The 25,502-nt window shown below is 43.4% G+C and overlaps 1 protein-coding gene across 3 annotated transcripts in view; it reads right to left on the bottom strand.

Moving 5' to 3' along the window:
- Positions 1-1,072: 1,072 nt before the first annotated feature.
- Positions 1,073-25,502, bottom strand: part of vta1 (vesicle (multivesicular body) trafficking 1) — a 54,446-nt gene continuing 30,016 nt past the window's right edge. The window contains exons 5-8 of one of the 3 annotated variants that reach the window (XM_084952457.1): positions 24,167-24,281; positions 13,761-14,012; positions 11,531-11,608; positions 1,073-2,797 (exon numbers count right to left, since the gene is read on the bottom strand). In XM_084952457.1, the coding sequence (XP_084808583.1) occupies positions 2,652-2,797; positions 11,531-11,608; positions 13,761-14,012; positions 24,167-24,281 (591 nt within the window). In that variant the 3' untranslated portion in view covers positions 1,073-2,651. The remainder of the gene's footprint in view (positions 2,798-11,530; positions 11,609-13,760; positions 14,013-24,166; positions 24,282-25,502) is intronic. The other 2 variants (XM_084952458.1, XM_084952459.1) reach the window with 2 other exon arrangements.

Genomic DNA, 25,502 nt, shown 5'->3' with positions numbered 1-25,502 from the left:
GAAAGTGGCTGCAGACTGCTACAGGCCCTGAATCATTGTACCTGAGCACAGACGAACTCGTAGTCTTGTAGCCTCTGAAGATCTCCAACCACTCAGTTTTTGTCTTGGTATGTCACTGTAGCAACAAGATGGAGTCAGTATTGGCAAATTCTATGAAATCTGCCTGCAATACTAGTTAACCATGACAAATCAGCAGACATCACAGGTCCTCTACACAGTGACATCGTTTTTTACCTGCAAAATGGAAAAATGGAAGTATCACCAGAACCCAACCAGCTGCAGCGCTTCCGACAGTCCAGTCCTGTAGGAAGACGTGTTGAGGACGAGTTGGACTCATCGATGCAGAATCATTTTCATTACCATCTGCCTGCATTTATAAATGAGCTGAGAGTGACATCATCAGTCCCACCAGGAGACCTGTCTGATCAGCACGGGATTGAAAATGCTCATCCAGATGTGTAGAGTGTTGCTACTAATACAAAAAAAAATCAAAGCTTCCTACTTGCAGGAAGTTGTGGTCTTATTTTTACTCTGCTGTTACCGAGCCGTGAATTATTCCTCATTTTCTTCGTTGTAGATTTGTGGTCAATATTTAGATGTGTCCTCGAACCTGTGAGCGGACATGAACCTGTGGTTGGTCTGCAGCCCTTTGGAGCGGGTGTTTGGAGTCGTTATTCAGTCACTGGCAGCAGATTAAAAGACCTACGCTGTTGAGTTGTGTTGCTGCTCTTCGTGATGGTTAGCTAAATGAGACTAATAGTAGAAGAAGCCGAGAGCTGCTGCCTCCTTTTGAAGAAATGGGGTTAACGATGGGTCCTCCCCGAGGGGCGGCTCAGAGACGACCACAGAGCACCGTCTGCAGGCTTCGAGGGTTTTCCTTCAGTGTTGGAGGATCTTTACAGCGCTGAGCTAAAAGCAGGATCTATCTGGTCCTACTATAAAGATGCAGATTTCATTAACATGGAGCTCATTCTGCTGCACGTCTGTTGGGCTTGAGCTGCACATGCTTTCATTTCCAACACAGTGACATCAGTTATGAATAAAACACAAACAGGAAGAATCAACACTGCTGTGCATTTCCAACATTTTATTCAAATTGCTGTAAATCACTGATTCTGACAGAAGCTTCGTGCAACTCTGAAAACCTTCAAACAAACCAAGAATGATTAACATTAAATAAAGAGAAAAGAACTAAAGCTGAAACAACAACTGCCACCCCCATCTCCACCAGCACACACACGGTGATATGTCAACATGAAACAAGCTTTCAGGAGATAATCCTCCGCCTCCTCGGCCACACGACAAGTCAGAAGGCCAACAGCCACGCTGCCCCAAGGCCTCGCCTCCTCCATTTGTTCTGCATCGCTGAATATCAGGACAGCGTCCGTTTGACAGTGACACAAATGAGACAGTTTTCTGTTACAGAAGAGCAAAACGCCAACAGCCAAAACAATCACAGCGAGCAGTCACAGACGTCCCGGCAGCAGTGATTCAGACACAGACACTTTTTTCCTTTCTCATATCGTAGAAGAAGAAAACCTGAAGCAGGGAGCTGAAGGTCGTCTGAAAACGAGCATAGCTCGTTCAGCGTCTGTCGCGTGTCATCTCACACTCTTGGCATTCTGAGGAATACTCTTATTAGTTTTATTGTGTGATGGGAAGATTGACATTTAGGTTTTTTTATATACTTGTGTGAAGTTCGAAGCTGCACTTAGAAGATGAGCTGATCGAGTCCGAGATCACTCAGCGCCCTCCGTCGCAGTTAGAAAAGACGTGACATGGACTCACTCGTGAAATCTCTGAAGATTTTGGGTAATTTTGCAGGAAAAATGGCAACAAAAAAACCCCCCAATTACTTAAATGTAGTCGCCAATTAATTTAGTTTGGCCCCTGAAACTCTTACAGTTGTGATTTCTCATTAATGCTGTGTCAGCAGAAAAAAGGTTGAATGTCGTGACCTTAAAGTCACTTCGAGCTTCGAGTTGAACATTTTTTTTCTCACCATATACACAGAACACAAACAGAGCCTGCTGCACGCAAACCAAATATTTCCGCTGTTTTTGTTGTATCGATCTGCGAGTTCCTAAATCGTCGTTCTGCCTGTGAGACAGTTTAGTGTCAGGAAAGCAGAACATTTTCATTTTCTTGTTGATTTCTCTTTAAAGTTTGAACAGAATGATTTCAGACTTATTTTGTACTTTTTGTAAAAAGTGATGTTTCAGAGATTTGTTTTCCATGGTAACGGTTTACCGATGCGTACGCGGCGAGCTCCGTGATGTTAAATGGCAGCCAGAGGACCGTCTGCTGTCTTTTCAGACCAATGATGAAGCTGTGATGTGCGTCAGTCACCAGAGTCGCCGTGTTCTGCCGTCGGACTGTTGTCCTGTCAATCAGTGCGACTTGCAGCCACACACAGGCAGCTATTGTTGAACGCTGATTTCCATCGTGTCCTGGTCTGATGGCGAGCTCAACGGCCCTCTTCAGTGTGTGTGTGTGTGTGTGTGTGAGTGAGAGAGAGAGTGAGCTGCGTCCTCAGCTCGCTGTTGGGCCGGATCAGTGACGGATAGAGTGGCGCTGCTGGAGTGAAAGGGGGGGGGGGGGGGGGGGGGAGAGAAGGGATGGAGGAGTGGGCCGGCAGGAGGACAAGGGCCTCATTCTTTGCCGGTGGTGAGGAGTTTCAGAGCTTTCTGGAGGTTCTGGATGGCCGTGCCCACGTCCTCGTACTGCAGGGCGCTGCCGGCGTACTTGCAGTATTTCTGAGCTTTGGTGAAGTCTTCCGGGGAGAGTTGGATGCCGCCTGGAGGGAGGGAGAGCGGAATGACAGGAGGATAAAGGATGGAGGGGGGCAGAGAGAAGGAAACTAGTGAGATCAGATATAATGTACAACAACTACGAAGCAATTAGAGCAGCTCTGAGGGCCGATTGCTCTTGAAGACTGATTTACTGAGAAACACAAAGGGGAGGATTGATGCCAACCATCAAACGGCAGACAGACAGATCTGCACAAGCAACTGTTGAGTTTCCTTAGCTACAGGTGGCTTTAGGAAAGGAGACAAAAGAAAGGAAAACAGCAAAGGATCCCTTTAATGTAGATAACATCGACTCTATGATCACACCCAACATGAAACTTTTTATCTGTAACATGTTTATTACTTCTGATGCAATACAACAAAAAACCCTGAAAGTTAAAGGTTACAGATTCATTTTACAAATTTCTTCTTATATAACAATACTTGTGTTACTGCCACTGTGTGAGACACAGGATGGATGGATGGATAACAATGATGATGGTAAATGAACGGTTCTTCTCTTCTACCCCTGCAGTCACAGCTGTTTATACCGAACGCCTAATTTACTCGTACAAGCGCGTCTCTGCACTTCCTGTCTCAGCGATCAATATCTAAGCCCCAGAAACATGCAGACTGCAGCAGGAAGGGTCACCTCCTGAGCTACAGCTGGGCCTAAGATGGATGGATGGATGAATGGATGAATTCAGGAATAGCTGGAATTTTTCTAAAGTTTCCAGCAGCTCCACTCAGTTTTGTTCAACTGCTGCTTTGAATAAAGTTTCAATGATAAGAAAAAAATTTTTTTGGGGGGTTATAATCAAGCCGCTGTCATCCCATTTTACCAATTTCCTGTCAGTTTCAGTTGTCGTCCGTTTTGTTCTGACCTGCTGCACAAATAAAGTGTGTTTGATTGTGAGCATCGGAGAAACGAGGCACAGCATGAGTCTTCTGCTCTGCTCGGAGTTTTGTTCTGACTTAAATTGCCTTTAAAACACTCGAAGTCCCGCTGTGATCCGCGTCACGGAAAGTAAGCCCATCACTGTCTGTCAGTGTCAAGGGGATTGTGGGTAATTCATCTCTGCGATCAGAATGTATTTAAATAAAGACTCATCAGTAATCGGCCCGATGAGGGGAGGCGTCAGGGAGGAGACACAGCGTCTGTGTGTGCCTGTGTGTGTGTTGTTTAATAAAGAGATGTGAGGCTGTAACAAGTCCATGATCCTCGGAGATAAACCGCTCCCTGTGAGATCATCATGTCACTCACCCTCTTGCTCTAAACTTGTCCACGATCTTTTGTTTTAAATCTCAACAATTAAAGAATCAGGTTTTTCTTATCATCGTCTCCTCCCGTCCTCCCCTCTTTGTCGTTTTACCTAAAATATTAAAAATGATGTGATGTTGACCGGTTTTGACCCAGCTCAGTTTAGTTTTATTCTGCGTAGCAATTAAAGAAAACATGAACAAAAGAAGTGTAAAAGTGAAGATCCCGACACTCCTGAGCCATTTACAGATGAAACACTAAGTAATCTAAAGTTTTACACCCTGTGTACAAACTACCAAACAGCAGGAGGTAGAAGCTCAAAACTTATCGAGACCGACTGCTTTTTGTCAAAAAAATAAAGAAGTTAAAGAAAGTTTTTTTTTAATTAATTAATTTTTAAACAGTCAAAGAACATCTTCAGATAATTTTCTACTTCATTCAGAGGTTGTTCCACGTTATTTCCCTGGCACACTGGTGTGTGACATCGGCAAACAATATGACCTTCAATGACTTTGACATTGCAGCCATGTCATTGATGTACAGTATAAAAAGCAGTGGCCTGATGACAGATCCCTGGGGAACCCAGCAGAGATTGATTGAGCTTCCAAGATAACTGTTAACCTATACACACACATGTTGTGGGTTAAGTAAACAGTTGTGATCGACTTTCTAACAATGATTTTTTAGATCTAAAAATATTTTCACAGCATATTTTTTGGTTTCATTTGTAGTTGTTACTGAATCTATAAGGTCAAGCCTGCAGTGACAAAAAGATGTTTGTTTTTTCTTCTAAAATTCAAAAATGTTCTCTAACCAACAAGAACAGTGAAAAAAGGCAAGCTGGGGTTTTATTTGCAGCATATTCCACTCTTGGCCCTCCACCCATCAGAGTCTCTAGGGGCTCACAGCTCAGCCTGAAGAAAACACAGCTCTTAAGGTGGGTGTAACACTATAGGATACATAGACCCTCCTTCACATACAGGACTCCAGAGTATTCTATAGGGGGGAAAAAAACCCAACCTTGTAAAGACCCTGCCTCCAGGAAACTGGATCATGAGCTCAGAGCATGTTTCTCTTTTCCCTTATCTTTATTGCCCTCTTCTACTTCCCCCTCTGATGCTTCCTCCCCAATGTTTAAGCGCATGTTTTGAACGTTCCAGCTAGGAGTGATGGTTGTTTGGTTTCTACCTCTCTGACAGATTTTGGAGCTTGGTCATGGACACGGATATGTTCCACCATCTGTCCCTGCTTACCGGTTACCAGCAGAAACTTTGGTCCTTTAGCACTGCTGTTGGAGCTGTGCTGCTGCTCTGGAAAATTAGGTTGATGTTGTATTGTTAAGAAACCTGACCACACAAATGTAGGGTGAGCGGCTGATATCAGACTGAAAGTTTCTGTGAGGTTTCAGACTGAAAATGGCTCACAGTCACTGCTCCAGCTGTGAGATGGGTGGAGTTCAAGTTATTAACTTAAAAAAACAAACTTGTTTTTATGAAGTATGGGGTCACTGTGTCAGCATGAAGCAGGGGAAAGATGGAAACAACTGCAGAGGCATAAAGATTTGACTCTTTGGACGTACCATTTCAGCTCTATGAGGACAGGTTACAGGTCATAACAGATCAGTGACCAGTCCAATTAACACATACTGTACAAACTGCCTCCAACCATCACATTCATCCAGTTTTAACTATATTCTAACTTTCTTCTCGTTCATGATCTTTTGCTTCTTACCTGTCTATCCTTGATTTTACTGTCTATCCAGTCACAATTCATTTATTTTTGCAAAATCGGTAGACATTAAAAAAGCAAGAAATTTCAACACAATAATACAAATAAAATCCTGAAAGAATCCATTCCTAGAGTCCCTGAAAGATTCAATCAAAGTGTTCAAGAATTCAAAGCGTGTTGAAATATATGCAGTGGATCTTTCATCACTTCTTAAACTGTCTCTGCACATTTCAAATTTTCAATTATGACAAATGAATCCTGTAAATGAAATTTATGTAGAGTCTTTGCTCCCTTGTTGATTTGCTTTCTTGTTTGAAACTGTTCCCTCCTCTCTTTGTATCTACAGGTGGTCGATTGGCTCCTTTGGACTCCCATCATCTCTCTTCTAGCCTTTATCCGACCATTCCATTATTCCCTCTTTCATCACTCTACTTGTTCAGGATGTTTCACTCCCTCACTCGATCCTTCCCTCCTCAGAGGACACTCTTTAATGTAAACCAGGCCTCTGCTGCGCTCTCCTCGCTCTACGCTTTGCCCTGCAAACAGACCACGAGACGTGGTCTTGGACGGGACACGTCTCCAAGCCACGAAATGACTGACGGCGCAAAATCGAATCATGTCAACGCATTCTGACGAATAATATTCAGTCTCACTGCCGACAACACGAGCAGGTTACTGCAGGCTCTGAATGCTGCAGACACACAGAGTCAAGACAACGACCTCCACTCCAGGGACCTCGTCTGATTCTCTTCTTCTTTTCTTTTGTGTTTGAAAAGTAAATATCAGCGTTACTTCAAATGAACACAGCACCTTGGTTGTTTTTGGTGCCACGTAATATTCAGCAGAATTTTCTGGATTTTGCTTTTTAAACACGTTTACTGATTCTACAGGTGACTGACCGACACTGTTGACATCACAGTGATAAATCACAGTGATAAATCACAGTCCACAAATTTACATGAACGTGTCCATACTTGCCGAGTTGGGCATGAGGCTCAAGTCATTACCATACCATGGTAACAAATCCAAAAATGATCTAAGATGCGCTACATATTTCTGTTAGACAGTTCGGACATAGTGAAACTCCATTTACAGGGTGTTTCCAGAAACCAGGTTTCTCTGAACAATCCTCAGACGTGACAGTGAGCAGCTGTCACTGGATCTACTTTGTACTCATAAAACAGTCTCACAGAAAAGCAGTGATAAAACATCCAACCATCTGCACAGTCTAAAGGCGATAACTGTCTCTTATGGACAAAGAAAAAAAATCAATTTAACAAACCATAAAACATGGTGAATGAGCAGATTTCACTTGGAGATTCCACTCAATTCCACTCTTAATAAAAACGGCCAACTATGTGGAAAATGTTTCATACATACGAGAAGTTATCAGATCAGATATCTGAGTATGAATATGCAGCCTGTAGGCAAGAAAAACATAGTTAGTACTCCTGGTTTCTGTCTGTAGTTCACTCACTTCGAGTTTCTTCACAAGTGGAAAATGATGCACATCATCTGCATTGAGCGCCTGTCTGAACACAAAGTCTTGAATATCCACTACCCACAATGCAAATCTCTGCAGCTTTTCCTTCTCACTGTTGCCACAGCACTTGGCTCGTATGGGTCATGTGATTGTATTGTAGGGTCTTCACCTTACAATATAAAGCACCTATCTAAATAAAACTGAACTGAACTGCATTAAATGCATCCACCCTCTTCCTGTCACATAAAAGATGAAAACTAAGATGGAAACTGTCCTCAGCAGTTATCCTGAAGGTGGCCTTCTAAAATCCCGAGTGTAGATAGAGTTTCCTTAAACATGAGATAGTTAAACGCTGGTTAAACGCTGAGGTCACTTGTGTATTTTTGGGCATACCGACCGCAGCAAGACTTTTCTTCCATTAAACAGAGGGAATAAATCTACAGATCCATCCAGCTAATGCTTCTTCTGCACAGTTAATGTGTAGCATATGAAACAATAATAACACCAAATTAGTTTTCTACTTTAACATTAACATGGTGGGCGCCTCCATAAAGGACCTCTGAGAGTCTCTGACAAGCAGGGCAGGCTGAAAGAACAGATCAACAGATAATATCTCTCTTGGCTCCGCGGCTCTCGTAAAACACGCTCCTCTGCTCTTAAAAGTGTCCTGGAGAAGAACGGGAAAGAAATGATTGAATAATGTTTCACCATAAGCCTCTAATCCCCTGGCTGATTTCTCTGAGCTGGGAAAAGACTGGGAAAATATGCTGACTGCATATACTCCACAACTAGAAGAGCCTGAGAGGCAGAGGAGGGGGAAACGTGGAAAAACCAGAGACCACAGCGCTTAACGTGGAGGGAGACATTTGAAGAGGGGTGTTTGGAGAGGTGGTCGAAATAAGAAATGATCTCAGGAGTCATTAACTGCATGATTGCTTGAAATAAAAAGAGTAAATGAAACGAGCTGACAGCTTTCATAATGAGAAATCAATTAGTTTTCAGAAGGTGAGCCAGGAAGGACCCCAGCTGAAACGTTCCTATTACTGACTGACGCTGTCAGAAAGTTTCTAGATGTTTCTTTGTTCCTTCACTGGTTTTGTTTTCTGTTACAGAGACACATCATATTATTTATTTACATTTACAGCACTCTGCTCTCCCAGAGTCTCGTCCAGAGGGTTAAATCAACGAAAACTGAAAACCAGTGCAGATATTCTTTGTGCTTCTCATGCTGCTACCTGTGCACAATGGTAAATTCCAAACGCCCTGCCCAGCCAAAGAGCCACGCAAACAGACACCAACCAGGAGCCACACGGGAGATTACTGCTATGGAAACTGGCATGAATGGGGATGTAAATGGATGTATTAGTCCCTGTGCTCATCGGGAACGACTGCGTGCTGTAAAATCTAACCCTGGTGCATTTACAGAGGCCCAGAGTAAGTCAGTGGAACATTAAAAAATCTAGCTGATAACTATACAGCTCTGATATCTTAATGGCATTTCAACGCTGCAGTAAAACTCTCGTACAAAAATCATGCCAGTGGTCAAATAAATGAGTGACAGTTTGTTTAAGGGTTAAAGATTAATGGTACTCTGTTACATCACACATAAACTCAAAGAAAAAAAAGAGGAGACTGACTGAATTAAAAAGTTTGACCCGGCTGCAGAGGAGACGCTCAGGGCTGCCGGAAAGAAACACCTGCTTCTTCACCGCGTCTTCATTTGAGAGTCTTTGATGAGTTTTAACGGAGCGCTACGAGCTCCATTTTTCTTCATTATCTGCCTGGACTGAGGCTTAATGCGCTGCATCAAAAAGGCTTTTTCATTTTAATTATAACAGCGATTGGACAAAAGTTTAACTGCCCGAGTCGCATGGTTTATTCAGAACATCTGAACTCACCTTGACAGAAAACTGAAGTTTGAAGGATTCAGTGATTTGTCATAAAGTTGCTGCTGAGCCGGCCGACTGAATATTTTTATCTGAGGAACTGCGTGATGCTAGTTTATGCATGACTGGCTGACTAAGCAACCCGCTCAGTCTTTAAGGTTATATGGTATAATATGCTGCACTGTGCACACTGCAGCAGCGTACAATTCATCCGCAAACATTTTACTTTTTGCTTGCTGCATGACTGACATGTAATCACTGACTGTATAAAGGTGGGCAGGTTTAAGCCCGTGCACCTGCTTCATTTATCCTTGCTGGTAGCTATGCCCATCTTTTATGTCGAGTCAGTGGTCTTCATGGTCTAAATTAAATTTCTTTATGTATTGATGTCACAATAAAGCTGATTAATCTGCAGCTCATAAACACAGTGATGTGTTACACATTACAATCATTACACAAGCATATATTAAACACTTTTCTATAATCACGCTCTGTTTGCACTGTAACTATCATGAACAGAGTAAAGCAGAAGGCCGCTGTGTCCCTTCTGAATGCATAAATACATTAGATACGAACATTAAACACGTCACATGTGAGCCATTGTCGTATGCAAAGCCTATTTTTCGGCTGTTCTCAGTTGTTGTCACAGGTTTTTCTTTACTGAGAACCTTTGTGAAGCAGTTCTTTAAACTTTGTGGTTCTTCTGTTTGTGCCATAATAGCAGGTGAATGGAAACACTGAAGCTGCTCAGCTCAACCTGCTTGTGTTCTGCCAGCTGCTGAGCAGCTTCTCTAAAGCACTTTGAAACCACGCGTTTAAAAACAGCAGCAAAGTGTGAATTACGGGAATGATGCTCATCCTGCCCTCCAACCACGCTCCCTCTCTCCCTCTCATTCTGCGGCTGACCGCCAGCAGCTAATGACAGTCTAGACAGCGGCGAAGCGGCGGTGCTGAGGTCGTAATGATATGTTAGATGGCAGACAGACGGATGAACGGCGCGAGGTCCAATCAGACAGAGGCCACCATCTCCTCGAGTGCCACTTTCACTGGTTATCTTATGTCTCCTAGTGCTCAGGAGGAAAAAGAGGAAAGCGCCGTTTCTCAGCCTGGTAATGGAAACTGGAAAACGATCCTTCCATCATTTCATCAGGCTCAGTGTGGCAGAATAGCTGCTGTCCTCTTTTTAATTGAGAAATAAATATGAATGGCTCTGCCATCAAAGTCCTGATTCATCACCAAAGTACTCGGCGGGGTTAATGAAACGCTCCGACTCATTACACTCCAAGGCTGTGAGTGAATCTCTGGGAATCTTGTTAGATGTTGCTCTTTATAATTAGCTCTGTGTAACATATTCATGTCGACGGGCGTCTGAAGTCATTTCCTATCATTAAACTCCATTAAGCTCCTTAACGCGAGTCCTCTTGTGCTGCTCATTAACCACATACCGTTAGCTTCCCACTCACTCTCGGGCTCGCCATGTTCGCATCTTCCTTGGTTTATACTCGAGGCGTCTTTCCATCAACAAGTTTTACACATGTGTTTATAAAAAGTTTAATAGGCAAAGAAAAATCCAACAGATTCAGTTTAAGACTCAGCAGCAAAAACGTCCTGTCTGTTTGCAGCGGCGAGGACAAAGGAAAATGAAACACATGAAGTTCTAAATTTCTACTTATGTATTAAATTAAATAACTATAATAGTATAAATTATATTTTGTATGTGTGCACAGAACAGAGGAGGAAAACAAAGCTTTTAATATTCTGAATAAATTCTTTGGGACATTTTTGAATGATGTGTCAGGCCTTACTCTCCAACATCATCGAAACAGCAAATGAAGGAAAGTTACAGGTGAATGGTGCTCGTCCAGAAGAGTTCAGCTCACACTAACACACTTTACCTTTGATTTTTTCTTTAATTTGTCAACTGTGCACAGAAATATGATTCCAGTGGAGTGCGGTGGAGTGACAGACAGAGACCATATGCAGAAACTTTTTTTCATCCTTATATTAATACAATATGTCTGGTAGAGAGCGCTAACCGGAGGCCACCGGGGTCTCAAACTGGATTTAGAGGCAGTCAAAGTTTGGAAACAGTCTCAGGAATTTATTCCAACTTCACATTTTTGCATTTTCACTATAGGAACATTCGGTATCCAGATGAGCGTAGAGAGCAGCAGGAATGGTTGTTGGCCTTAAACCAGTGAGACGTCTTTTACGAAGCAGTTTTTAAACCAGTTCAATGTGAAAGCAGGATTACCTGCAGACACCAGAGAGCCTCTGACTCAGGTGAACCGCCTGCAGTCTGAGCTTTGTGTTTATAGGGAGTTGGAAGAAAAAGCAGTTGTGTATCGTGTCTGCAGTCATCTGTAAGTGTGTGTTTTCTTACCCTGCTGCTGGGCGCTGAGCAGTGTGGGGTCAACAGTGGGCACTGATCGGGGCATAGGCACAGGTTTAACAGCTTCTGCTGGTCAACAAAAACACTTCAAATTATGATTGTGGTAAATATTCAAGGAAATACTCAGTAACGAATGGCCAAAACTATATTTCTAGTAACTATGCCAGTTATCAATAATCAGTGTTTATATCTAACACCTGCGTTAGAGTGCCAAAGATGGACAGGTCAACATCCATCATCTTCCTGACCTTTACCCAGCAGGCCACAGTATTTCAGCCCCAACATACCCCCATTAGATTATTGGATGCCGTCCTATTTTTCAGTCTGTACATCTCTGAAGCCTCAATCTCAGCTCTGACTGCACAGATATGAATATTTAGTGACAGCTAGCAGAAATCCAGACAAGAAACAACACAATCAAGCGTCTGAAAACGACCAAGCTGCCAACAAATGCTTCACTTTGGATGCTCTCCTAGTGGAAACGAACGAAACGTCACCAACAACACGCTGCGTCACTGCGATCAGGTGGTTACCTTGGAACGAAGCTGCTCTGTAAACCTGTCAGATTTCAGAGCTGTCCTCTGAAAAGTCCCCATGAGCGTTCATCATCAGTGAGACAGAACTAAACTTTGCACTCAGCCAAGCATGTGAGCAAAGCCCCAAACTCTTTCCCACACACCCGGGCTACAGCCTATCACATGGGTCTGAGCAAAAGCTTTGTTATCAGCAGGGTTCAGTCGCTCCTTGTCTGTCAGCAGGAGCACACACCGATTGTGTGTGTGTTTGTGTTTGGGGAAAAGTGTGTTTGCACGGTGTGTGCAGCTCTTTCTGCAGAAGCTTGTGTAATCTATAATCACCTTAAATTACTCGAGGTTTCTGCGTGAATGTTTATTTTTCTATTGTGCCCCATCACTCTGCGCAGGAAGCAAAAAACTAAACACTCAATCCTCCACGCAGATCTATGAGGTGGCAACAGTGCCTACACAAGTGCTCTTATACAACATTTTGCCTTTACGCTGTTTCCATAAGGGAACAATTACATCTCACTTTGGAGAAGTTTTATCTTCTTTATATCCTCCAGAGAACATCTGCAAACATCTGCGCCAGCAAACGTGTGTACATGCGTCTCTCGGGGAGGAGTGTCACTGAAAGTGTTGCCGGTAAATTGCGAGGCCGTCACATACTCGGTGTTATCAGGGGAAATTAGCAGGATTACAGGGCGGGTGACAAGAGAGGCAGCTCTTCTAGTTTAGACCTTTAATGATGGCAGAACAACAGCACGCTGGAAACAGCAGTCATGTGATCATGGCATCATTATCGTAATTCATTTATATAACACAACGTTTTCTGTCTATAATTAATCATCCACGTTTCAGTGATTGGACAGACCTGGACCCTCACTGAGCATGTGATGAAGCTAGACCACTAACATCTAAACAGCACTGTGTGTGTGTGTGTGTGTGTGTGTGTGTGTGTGTGTGTGTGTGTGTGTGTGTGTGTGTGTGTGTGTGTGTGTGTATCTGCTGCAGCGACAGTCTCTTTAAATAAAGTGCTCCATGTGCTGCACAACACAAGTCCCATATTCGACATATTAGTCTCTCAGACTCTGAAAGTCAGCTGCTGTAAATGACTCTCTTAGAAATATTGTACAGCACAATATTATTTACTCTGTTTTAAAGCTACAGAATTTTAAATTGCTGCTATTATTTCATGTTAAACCTCGATGTTGAGAGGCACGGCGGGCCCAGTGCGCTCAGAGGAAGCAGGATTTAATACTGGCGTTTTAAACTGTTTGCATCGTAACGTAGTAACCTCAGAGAGGTGTGGCAGCCACGGCGGCAGGCTGATACGAGGTGTGATCGACGCTCGGAGTCTGGCTCACTACGGTGGTGTCCTAGTCTCGAAACAGAGCTGAAAGCTGTTTTCATGTGTTTGCACACAGATTTCCAAACACAGACAGATCTGATTGGTCCTCTGAGCTAAATGCTGCCGTGTGACAATGACATAAAACCACTGTGAGATTTTCGAAAGACAGCAGAACTGTCTGCGTGGAGCTGAGGCTGATGGACAATGTGAAGTGAAATGTTTTGCTGGACAAGGACACATGTGTCAAACATGGAGAGCTCAGTACGTACACTCAGCTTGCTATAGACTAAACCGAGTGACCAGCGTGTTGACATGTGGCCACGCTGTTTGTACACACAGCCAACCTCTGTCGTACCTGCAGGCGGCGGCAGCTCGGCCGGCGTGTTGGCCGGAGCGTGGGCTCCTGGTGGGATGTGGATGTTGTTGTAGTTTGTGGTCGGAGGACCCGATGGGGCTGATCCTGGACCGGAAGCAAAACCTATACCAGGGGTGGGGCCTGGAACCGAACTGTGGTCCTGGTCTTCGGAGGCCTGTGAAGGAGGACCGCCCCTAAAAGAACCCCCGTGGGAGAGGCCCAGGCCGGAGAAGCCTTCAGCTCCAAACTCGTCTATCAGAGAGAGAGAGAGAGAGAGAGGGGGGGGGTCATTAATTGTGAAACAGGAAGATTTCTTCAATGGACAGCAGCTCCAATAAAAACTACTGGAACATTGTTTATGGAAACTCATTTTGCTTTCACACTTGTGAATCACTTCCATATCTCAGAGTTTCAGTGGATCATGAAGGAATTTCTGCTTTCACTGGCACGCGGTTTCTCAGCTGAAGAAACGTGAGAGCAGCGTGGCCGGGATCGGATCTACCCACCTGATTTCACCACTTTCCAGCCCGTCACTGCACCCTAATCTCTAATAACTACATATCTGTCCACACAGGGTAAAATGGAAACACAGGGATAGAAGTGTAAGTGACAGATCGTGAAATAAGAAAAGTCTTTGTAGCTCACATCAGCCCGGATCATTTACAACCGGTGCCTTTGGTGCTCATCATGCTGCTTACCCTCAGACTCGGTTCAAGTTTCTGTGTCTAAAAGTGAAAAATGACATTTTTTACCACACGTCAGGATGCAGGAGGTGAACAGAGAAGCTTAAAGCTTTTGGCCTCACTTGGTTTCAATCACACAGTGAAAAAGGGTTCTTCATCAAAAGCACATCAGGTGGAATCCAAAAATGAGTTTGGGGAAAATGATTAGAATTCATGAGAATCTGATTAAAGTGAACAGAAAGGAGGTGTGTAAATCCCACAGATATTACATCAGAAATTGGTTTCAGATGGAGTGTGCAGCAGGGCATGTGTGAGCATTTGATGGAGCGACTGCAGGACTGCAGATGACTGATCGCCCTTGTTTGTTGGTATTCTGTTGCACTTTTAAACACATCACAGGACTGGGGACGTTACACCAGCCACTGACTCCTCTGATTACATTACACCAGTTTATTTTCTGTTATTGACCCGTTAAGCATCATTTATTCAATATGGAAACACAGTTTACAGCAGACCTTCCCAAAGTGTGGGGCCCGCCCCCTAGGGGGGGGCGCAGGGCCATGGCAGGGGGGCGCGGTATGAAAAGAAAAAAACAAAATGCTTGGACACTGCTAGCACGGGGCGCCCACAGAAACACAAAGCAGGAGATGAAGCATAGCTGAATATGTTTCCAAACCAACTTCATTCTAAGCCAAAGACTAGAAAATATGGTGAAGCATATCTTCCCTTTGGTTTCACCTGCACAAGTGCCGAGGTAGGTCTCCCCTGCAGAATTGGTTTTCCCTTCGTCGGGAGCAGCGCTGGGCTCTTCAAATCACGGACAAACAGTATCCCACAGTTGTTTATGTTTTTAAACCCATTTTGCACAGAGAGGCATTTTTTTAAAAATGTATTGATAGCAATGTTGAATATTATTATACAGGGGGAAAAAGAACCAACTACACGTAAAATAATCACACCGTGAGGCCTCTGCCTTTCTAAATGGAGGGACAGTAACTGCGTGTAAAACCTGAAGACAGTCAGATTAACAGTAACAGTATTTCGTCTCTATCTGCTATTCTGCAATTCATCTCATGTAAACAATAACGTGGCGCACAGCCTGACGTGAAAAAAGGCACACACCATCATGTAAAACAATGGGGGGCCCAGCAAAAAAAGTTTGGGAACCACTGGTTTACAGTGTTTACGCATCACCCTTAATATTTGAGTCATACACACATAAACTAAAATGTGAGGTCAGATCGTGTTTGATAATCACATGCAAATGTAAACTGGTGTTAGAGCCATATCCAAAAGCTCAAAAGTAAAAATCCCCTTCATTTTTCAAGAGAGGTAAAAACAACAACAACAACAGACACAAATTATTACACATCACTGGATCTAAGTAACATAGCACTGAAGGAGTTAACACACCAGATATATGTGAAAACTGAAGGTAACACATACATCATCATGCACCATCATACACGATCGTGCTCCATCATGCACCATCATACACCATCAAATCTGATGATGAAAGAGCAGAAGTACAATAATGGAAGTTCTGCAGAAAATGGAAAATGATACAAACACAAGGCACTGTGTGTCTGAATGTCCCAGCACCCACATTTATATTTAAACACACTGTTCTCACACAGCAGACTGTTAACAATATTACTGCTTCTTCATACACTGAAGCTCTACATGAACATGTAATATTTATTACTACAAAAACACCCTAAAATTTAGTAAGACTGACATAGCTGGGACCGAGATCCTCTTCACCAAAACAACAGGTTTGGCTTTTATGAATGATGATAACCCTCTTAATGCTTATCAGTCACACAAAAACAGCGCGTTGAGCGTGCCATGTTTGGTAACTTTTGGAAAACAGACTCTGATGTCTGCGCCCGGCCCCTGACCTGTGACGCGTGCTTAGTGAAGAAGATGTTACATTTGTACCCGATCATGTGCTGATGGTTTCTGTGTTAGCAGAACATTTCCTTTATTCAGTTACTGACAGTTTAAGTGACTTCAGCATTTTTTTTTCGGTAAATGCTGTTTTCATTGTGGCCTTTGACCTTCGAGCCCTCACTCAGTGGCAACAGGTACACTGAGGTTTGTCACACCTGTACACTCACGTTCAGAGTGGAACTCTGGGAGGTAACGTCATGAACAAAGGTGTCAGAGTTGAACATGCAGCGACAGAGAGTAATAATAATCCTGAAACAAGGACAGAGCCTTCTGAAACACATGAGACTGCAGTGATTTCACCTCCTGACTGCAAGCCCGCAGACTCAGCAACCACACCTAACACAAAGAAAACACTTCTTGACAGCCAGAGATGTTTGCAGAGATTAAGCTACTGGGCTGGATGTGCAGACACAGGCTGGATTCGACACCACGTTAGAGCCCAGCCTGTGTCATTACTGCATCAGAGACAAAAAGGCAGACGGGCATGAAGCAGAGATCTGACACTTTAGCTGGACCGCTCCATCTTTCATTAAGTTGTTAAACCGTGAACGTCCACACCCCTTCATTGTGGAGTCACATCTGCGTACGCACGCACACACACACTTTCTCAATGCTCAAATATTTGTTACGATCTGTGCATCAGACTGAAAACTATATGAATAAACTATATTATAGTCTGTAAGTTTTTTATCTCTTATTTGTTTTTTGTTGGTACACCTGTACGTGTACAACTGTGTGTGCACCTATGCCTGTGCTCCAAACAGCTCAACACTCTGTTAATGTTCATGTACTTTAAATTTTCTTTTCCCAGCATTAAAGGTCCAGTCAGCGCTCAAGCAGCAATAGCATGCTACCAGGGCTATGCTGGACTTACAGAGGAGACATTATAGGACTGAAATCTATAGGAGCCTTATGCAACAGCATAGACAGCGGGAGTGTAACCTCTGGAGGAAAGTTTCCTTTCAAGACAATTACAGCACTTCCCCCCCTCCTTTATTTTCTTATAGACTGATGAGTCTGTAAATGCAGCAGTTTTGGTACGCCTTTAAAATCATGCACGAATACACAAAAGCAGGAGCCTCCTTAAGGAAATCATTAAATCGAACCCACAGCTGCATCAACTCGACCACAGTTTGCCCCACACCTCCCCAAAAGAACACACACACGCACACACACGCACGCACACAGACACGCTATGATTATTCAGGGAATGATTTTGGGTTTCAGCTCGAAAAGTCTGTCAGGCTCTGACTCTTAGTTATTTTTTTAGTTTGTTATTTGTTTATTTTGCCGTTTGCCGTTTGTAAAACTGCTTAAACAGCACTAATACCATCTATCAGATTAATTACTGTTCACCCCTCGCTGCAGTACTGTGATAACAAATAACTGTTTCTTCAAATAGATTTTACATTGCATCAGTTAAGTAATATTCATGTTTGATATTCTTTCATGTCACTTTGTGAGTTTCAAAGAATATGATTTTGTGGGTCAACTGAAAAGTATACATTATTATTTTCACCCTGAACATCAATGAAAAGGTCAAACATGAAATCCGAGACTCAAAGTTTTCTGTGCTCACAGAGTGTCAGTTTGCAAAGTCACATCAGATCATATTAATTAAGGTGGAACGGCTTTTTCTCCTTTTTATAACTGCTTAATTAGTGATAATCATCTCGCTGTGAATGGCAGTGGATCCTTAAAGGCACTTTTCCCCACACTACTGTAAGGTTTCAGTGGAGCTGTGTGCCATGAATGAAACATAGTGTGAAGTACAGCATCAGCTTTTTTGCCAGCAGGAGATTTTCTGAAGGTCAGAATGGAGACGTTACAGATTTATGTGCAATCATAGAGAAAGTATCGACTCCATTCACAAACACAGTCAGTATCAGGCGTGTTAACACTGGGCAGCAGCTCATTATGTGGTTATGAGTTTTTGTCTATATCAACAGAAGTTTCACTCAAAGTTCCCCTGTTTACTCCCGTCTACCTTTCTCTGCTCTCCCTAAACCACTGAATGATAAACACCTGGCAGCCATGACACCTGTAGCTCATTCAAAGTGTTCTGTAACTGAAACCGAAGAGCAGACAGGGAGCTCACAGCAGCCAAACTATGAACGCTATCAACTCTTACTGCTGCCCAAATCACACTCTGAACCCAGTCACATCATCATCAATATTATCACCATCCCCTTTTATCGATCTAATCAGGCTGGTATAAAGCTGGTGAGTGAGCTGTGGGAGTAAATGGAGATTGTGGCCAGTGTTCTTCCTGCTCTGCTTCCTTGTTTACAGCAGTGGGTGAGTGAATGCCACAGCGGCTGTCCTGCTGCCGGACGCTGTGCAGCTCTGTGGTATAAAGATTGGCTGAGTGTCTTGCCAAAGGGCACTTGTTAAAAAGCAGTTTCTGAGCTCGGCATAGCTTCAGACAGACCCTCAGCCCTCCAGCTTATGATATTCTTTTAATTCATTTTATTTATTTATTGCCTTTTTCTGTTGCTCTGGATGAAATATGTTTTCCCCTTTCTAAGGACCTGTACATCCCCAAACTCATTTCAACTGTGGACACCAGCCAAGGCCACGAGCTGCTGTAGTCCTGCTTAAAACTCCTGACCAGTTGTTGTGAGAAATTACACTTCATAGTTTTCATGCCTTTAAAAATCATCAAAACAGCACCAGTTTCATTATCACCCGCTTTCTATGAAAATCTTATCGACAGTGAGCCATTCAGCTGCTTCTGCCTGCCCACAGCTGTTGTTCATCTGCAAGCTGCTTAGCAACCCACATCCATCCCAGCTCCTTTCATGGCTTTTGTGACTTTATCAGTGGGATATCAGTTCTCATTTATTCTGACTGTTGTTTGCTTTTAGCTGATTGGAGCATGGACCAAGGTCCCGGGTTTGCCTGTTGTTCCCTTGTTTTATTCATTCTCTCACTTTTGCCATATAATACATACATAAAAATAACACACAAGAAGTTCTCAAGCATTAGACTTCCAGAAAAGATCCAAAGAACAGACAATGTCTTTTCTGTGAAGGTTAAAGAGGTGAGGATCACATTATTTAGACGCGATTCACAGATTGAAATAATCCTCATTTATTTTCTGATGAGCATTAGTTAACCCAGAAGCTGTTTTAGCCCCTCCCCCTTTCATCCAAGGTTCTTCTGATTTGCTGCCTGTTGCACACAGCAGGAGGTTGTAGCTGACGTTGTCTGAGAAGACCATATTAGGGTTTGAGAGCCTGAAACAGTGTTTGGAGATGGAAACTTAGGGAAAGCACAACAGCTCCACTTTGATTTAACCGTCTCCAAATTTACTTCACCAACCCTCGCAACGCATCAAAGAACCACTGTTGACTTGAATCCTTCATAGGAGGGATAATGGCCTCTAACCTATAAAGCTCTTTAATAACTGTGTCACTAAATCCGATTTTTTTGACCCTATGCGACCCATATCCGATCATGGTAAACAAATCCGATATTTTCAAATCCGATCTGGGTCACTTTCGTATGTGGTACTGAATCCGATACATATCCGATGTTTTAGAAAGCGACTGCTGTTTGAATGGTCATGTCGCATTAAATCCGTCTTTTACGTCACTGACACAAGACAGACGCCAATTATCAGCTCCGGAGAAGCACCCGATAAGACATCGCGAACGCTTCCTGGCCATCCGGTGTAGATGTCAGTGAAACTGTTGGGAAGACAACGTTGGAGAAACGTGAACATTTTATTTGTACTGTATAATCTGCAGATTCTGACAGAAGTCTGCAACTATCCTTTGAAGCACCGCTCCTCTAAAACAGCAATAAGGATAATTATTAGGTTATTTACATTATTATGTAAATAACAAAATAACTTAAAGCAAAAATTAGGAAACGTAAAGTCCGAAGTCTTTATATTAAGGGCCATCAGTCAAACAATATTGTTTGGTCTGGGTCTAAACAGAGCGCGTTGTGTGTGACGTCTTCTTTTGCACATGCGGGCCACTTTGAGGGTTCACACTAGAGCGCGTTTGCTGTCGCATTTTATTTGTAGTGTGAACAAGCAGACAAAAAAAAATCGGATTTGATCAAAAAATCGGAATTGAGCATTAAGACCTGCAGTGTGAACGTAGCCTTAGTATTATACACCAGCCGGTCAGTCAGAATGGATTTGTGGGCTTCACAGGGCCTTAATTTAAAATCTGTTTATCCAACTGTCACTAAGGACCCCCCCTTCCCCCTTCTGTGTTGCTCGATTTGACTTTAATGTTTGTGAAAGTCATGTTTCAATAACTTTCACCATATAAAGCATGTTTTCAGGTCACAGAAAACATGCTTTATATTTTTAACAACTAAATACATCCTCCTTCCAGCCAGCAGAAAGTCAGAGCAGGGCTGCTGGGAGACAATGATCTGCCTGTAATGACCGCTTGTATACTGGTGTTCTGCTGTGTGTGTGTCCAACTACTCTCTAGAGATCAATTAACCTACTTACAGTGGATCAGTGGAGAGTCCGGTGCCTGCTGTCATGCATGTCCAGCAGCACGGGGACACACAATTCTAACATCACAGACTCACAGGTGGAGTCTCCATGTTATGATAAAATAAGGTCCAGGATCATCTCCTGCTAGCGCCTCAGAGACAGCGGTAAAGGGCTAAGAAGCACGATGTGATCAGGATCTGTGTAACACTGCTGTGAAACAGACCATGACTGTGCTGGCGGGCGAGTCTGCTTTAATAAACGAGTTTGACGATCGTATGGATTCTTTTGTTCAGTGAGTAAAACAGAGGGGCATTTATCGATTTATTTTGTAGGTTCGCTCCAAGAAGTGATTCTTTTAAGGTAAATAACAGCTGTGAGATCATAACCTTTTGAGAAATCCTGGGAAATTACACAATATATGGAGGGATTTGTGAAAAACATCGCATAAAATTCAACCAGCTGTTCCAGACGGGGCTTGTAATTGAAGGCTCTGATCTTTAAAGGTCAAGTCCGTAATAAAAAAAAAATGTAAACACGTTCCTTTGTTCTAACAACCTTATCACATGGGAAGTTTCCCCTCTGTTCCTTGCCCTGGGTGAAAAATTTCTGAACTATTGAGATGTGGAAATAATATCTCACAAAGTTACCATGACAACAGTGCAGTAAATAAACGTCGCCTGGACAATATATGGGGCCTTTGTTAATCACTGCAGCTGACATTAACAGCGGGCTTTCACTCGGTTCGGCACACCGAACCCAAAGAATCCACGTCCGAGTGTTCCTAAAAGTCAAACGTTTGATTTCTACTTCATTTGTTTTAGTTTACCACCCTGGTGTGATCTGAAGCCGCGCAAAGGAAACACATGTGGCGATACAGACATAGTTTATTCTTGGGGGAATCCCCCACAGCAAAAGAAACAGGTAGCAGCTAAATCAGTTTTTTATTAACCGTGTGCATAAGTCTTTTTTATTTGTGCACAAAAGCTGCCACTGACCCCGCCCACCTCTCATCAAAGATTAATTCAACTGCCAACAAATCGCAGAAAAAAAAAAAAAATAGATTCTTCATGCTGCAGACAGTGTCAACGAAAACACCTTACACATCTATTTGTGCAGCATGGTGCATCTTCAGATCTGTGTTAAAGAACCATAATGTAAGAATCCTCTCCAGGGGATTTAGTCTAACCCTGCTGTCACAAAGGTTTTAACCATTATGGTGAAGAGAGCGAGCACCCTGGAGTTCACTCTTTGGAGCCAGCAATGGCTGACATGTTCGTCACAGCAGGAGAAACAGAGAAACAAACTCCACAAATCATGTTGTATTTGCAGGAGTATCAACAATAGTAATCAATCAAAAGTGATCCTATCAGAAAGGAATGCTTTCTGATGGAGAGACGGATGTGCTCACTTTCCAACACACACGCGGGCAGACACACACACGGAACTAAACTAAACATCTGGGCTGTCTGTGAGTCTGTGAGAAAGGACAGAAAGAACACACACACACACACACACACACACACACACACACACACAGCGTAATGGTGTTGAAATGCTGATAAAATCCTAATGGAACAAAAAAACCCAAAACAAAACAAAAAATACAGTAACGCTGGAACACACACACACACACAGACACCATCCATACGTGCAGGGTGGATGATATCGCTATCATGATGTCATCACTGACACAGAGACCCCAACGCCGTAGGGAGAGGAGGAAAGCGTGAAAATCTGTGGCAGACATGGTCGGAAATACAAGAAAAAGTAAATGTGCTGTGTGTGTGTTACATGCGAGTGCAGATGAGCGCTCTTTGAGGTGATGTCACGGTCGAGCACGCCCGCGTGTATGTGGACTGAGCGGGCGTGGCCGAGCAGATGGTCGTTTTTGTAGCGAGGAATTCGTCAACATCACTCCACTGACATGAAAACTACGCTTCGAGTTTCCCCTGCAGGGACGGGAGACGTGTGCAGGCCCGGAGGTGCTCATGTCAAAACACACTCGTGTTTTCTCCTGGGCCTTTTGATGCAATTTCTCGCAGTCTGAGTGCAATCTGAAAATGAGTCCAGATGGCGTGGTATAAAATCGACTTGTAGCTGAAGTCACCAGAGTTTAGGAATTATTAGCATAATCACATAATGCTCCCAAGAGATGTCGAGACGCCAAGCCACACAATTGCACTTCGCTTGTCCGATTCCTTCTGAAGGACCTGAACTCATCGATCACAAGCACATTTTCAAAGAGAAAGTATACCCCTCACATCACTAAAAAATCCATTAATTAATTACAATTAAGAATGTCTTTCACAGAGATTTCCTCAACTGAGCAAGTCTGCAACAATCAAGCAAAACTGTTACCATAAAATGTATCCTGGATCTGTGAGGCAGAGAATTACCACTTGCCGAAAGACAAATGCTGTAAGTTGCAGGATGGTCTGCAAATTGGACCACTTAAAAAGCCACTTGAGCAAAAACTATTATTCGGAGGTCGCAATCTATTGCAAATCCCATGTCAGCAGCTAAAGTGGCGAACATTAGAAAAAGGGTTTGTTTCCTTCCCTACATTTCTGCTTTTAAGAACAGGGTGAACTTTAAAGGCTGCTGTGGTCATTTTGTTGGTGGACTAATTCAGTCAATCTCCCCGGGATCTCATGGCATTTTCCCCCATGCTTTCTTTCTATTAAAGGTTACGTTTTATGGTGTAAGCCTGGCATCAGCCGCCAGAACGTTACAATGTGACAAAGGTCAGGGATCTGCGTTCAATATGAGGAAACCGAGAGTAATAAAATAAATATCAGCTCATTCTCATGTATACACGAACACAAAGATCCGGCACAGCCTAGCGGCACACGCGCACTCAGGTGCATTTTCGCACACATTTTCTTAGTTTTCTTAGCCAGACTGTGCTAATTTGAATCATCGTCACACATAAGCACAAACTTACTGTGGATGTAAGAACAGACCACATGACTAATCTACTCTCCTCACTCCTTTAATCTCACAACGTCTCCAGTTTCACCGCATGACTTTCCAACTACAGCCCCAGACCTGATAAGGCAAACAACGCAGAGCCAAGGTTCACTCACACACACACACACACCAACAAAAGGAATTTGGCCTCAGCATTCATTAAAGAGAACTCACACAAGAGAGGACTGTTTGGTAACGGGGAAAGAGGGGTGTGTGTGTGTGTGTGTGTGTGTGTGTGTGTGTGTGTGTGTGTGTGTGTGTGTGTGTGTGTGTGTGTGTGTGTGTGTGTGTGTGTGTGTGTGTGTGTGTGTGTGTTCCATATCAGTGTGTCCCACCTGCTTCCTCGTCCTCACCCATGCCGATGGGCCCGGGCTGAGGAGTCTCCCCATTCTTTAGACAGTTGTGGATGTAGGTGGCCTTCCAGCGGGCATACTTCCTGTGCTGGATGTTCTGGTGAAGGCAAGAATAAACACACATCAAGGAAGTTATAACTGACACAGGGAGATAGTTTTTGGGGTAAAAGCTGTGGAAAAATATAACTGCCGGTTAGTGTAAGACATGCGATATGGTCAAAGGTCGAGGCTGCTGAAAGGTATGAATTTAGTCACTGTAAAGGACTTGGAAGTTCAAACTGAACTCTCATTGATTGAGGTTGTCAATCATTAGTTCCTAATGATGTCATAATCATTAGTTTCCAATTCTCCTTTAATGAGGTCTTCTTAAAAATAGAAATGTTTGTGGGTCCCAGGGTGCTCCGTTCAAAAGCACCCAATTTCACCAATCGAATTTTAACAAGTGGAACTATTTATTCTGCTGATGTTTACCATGGGTCCTAAATTCAGACTTTCCAGACTGGAAGTCACTGGAACATTGTGGACGTCACCGGATCTACCTGAGACAGTTTGGTCCCCAAACAAAGACAAGAAGGCAGAAATTGTTTGCTGCACCTGTCGCATGCCAGCGTGCTCTGAGAGCGAGGCAAACTGTATAACTGCATGAAGTGTGAGCTTTGCTTATCTTTATTAGTTTCTGGTCCCAGTACAGCTGTACAGGACTGAGTTTACACCGCCAACAAAAAGTAAGACTCATTCTTGTGAGGGCTCTGCTTTATCAAAGATTCTGTTCGTAACTCTTGGACAGACTTGGACAGACTTGGACTCGTGGACAGGCACAGTTGAGGAGTGGAGGGTGTTAGACTCAGGATTTTATTTTTGCTTTTGCTGATGACATTTTTGTCGGGTGCTGACCTCTACCTTGCACTGGGGTGGTTTGAAGGTGGGATTAACACAGTAAAAGCCACGATTCCTCAGCTAGAAAAGATGGAGTACCAACTCCGGGTCAGGGATGAGTGTCTGTAGGCCTTGTCCATGAGTGAGGTGAATGGAGCTGAAAAGACTGACAGATCGTTCCTCTCACCAAGTGCTGGGATATTTATTCAGTGTGGCGGGGCGTGGCTTGCGGTGCCATGCAGGGAAGGCGGACGCACCTGCTGTAACAGTTGCTATTGTAATGCAGTGTATCACCACATGGCGGCGCCTCCTGTCTCATGACTGGTGCGTCACCCCCTTTTTGTTCTTCTTCGCACTCTCCCTGTAATGGATGCTCCCGTGTGTACGCGGACTAGTGTGCTCTCGTGTAATGTGTGGTAGAGGTAGGCACTTTTATTTTTGA

Source organism: Perissodus microlepis, chromosome 15, assembly GCF_051167445.1.
Source record: "Perissodus microlepis isolate ML-2025 ecotype Zambia chromosome 15, ASM5116744v1, whole genome shotgun sequence".
Taxonomy (NCBI): Eukaryota; Metazoa; Chordata; class Actinopteri; order Cichliformes; family Cichlidae; genus Perissodus; species Perissodus microlepis.
The sequence above is the reverse complement of the archived record's forward strand: the minus strand, read 5'-3'. Positions and strand labels throughout refer to the sequence as shown.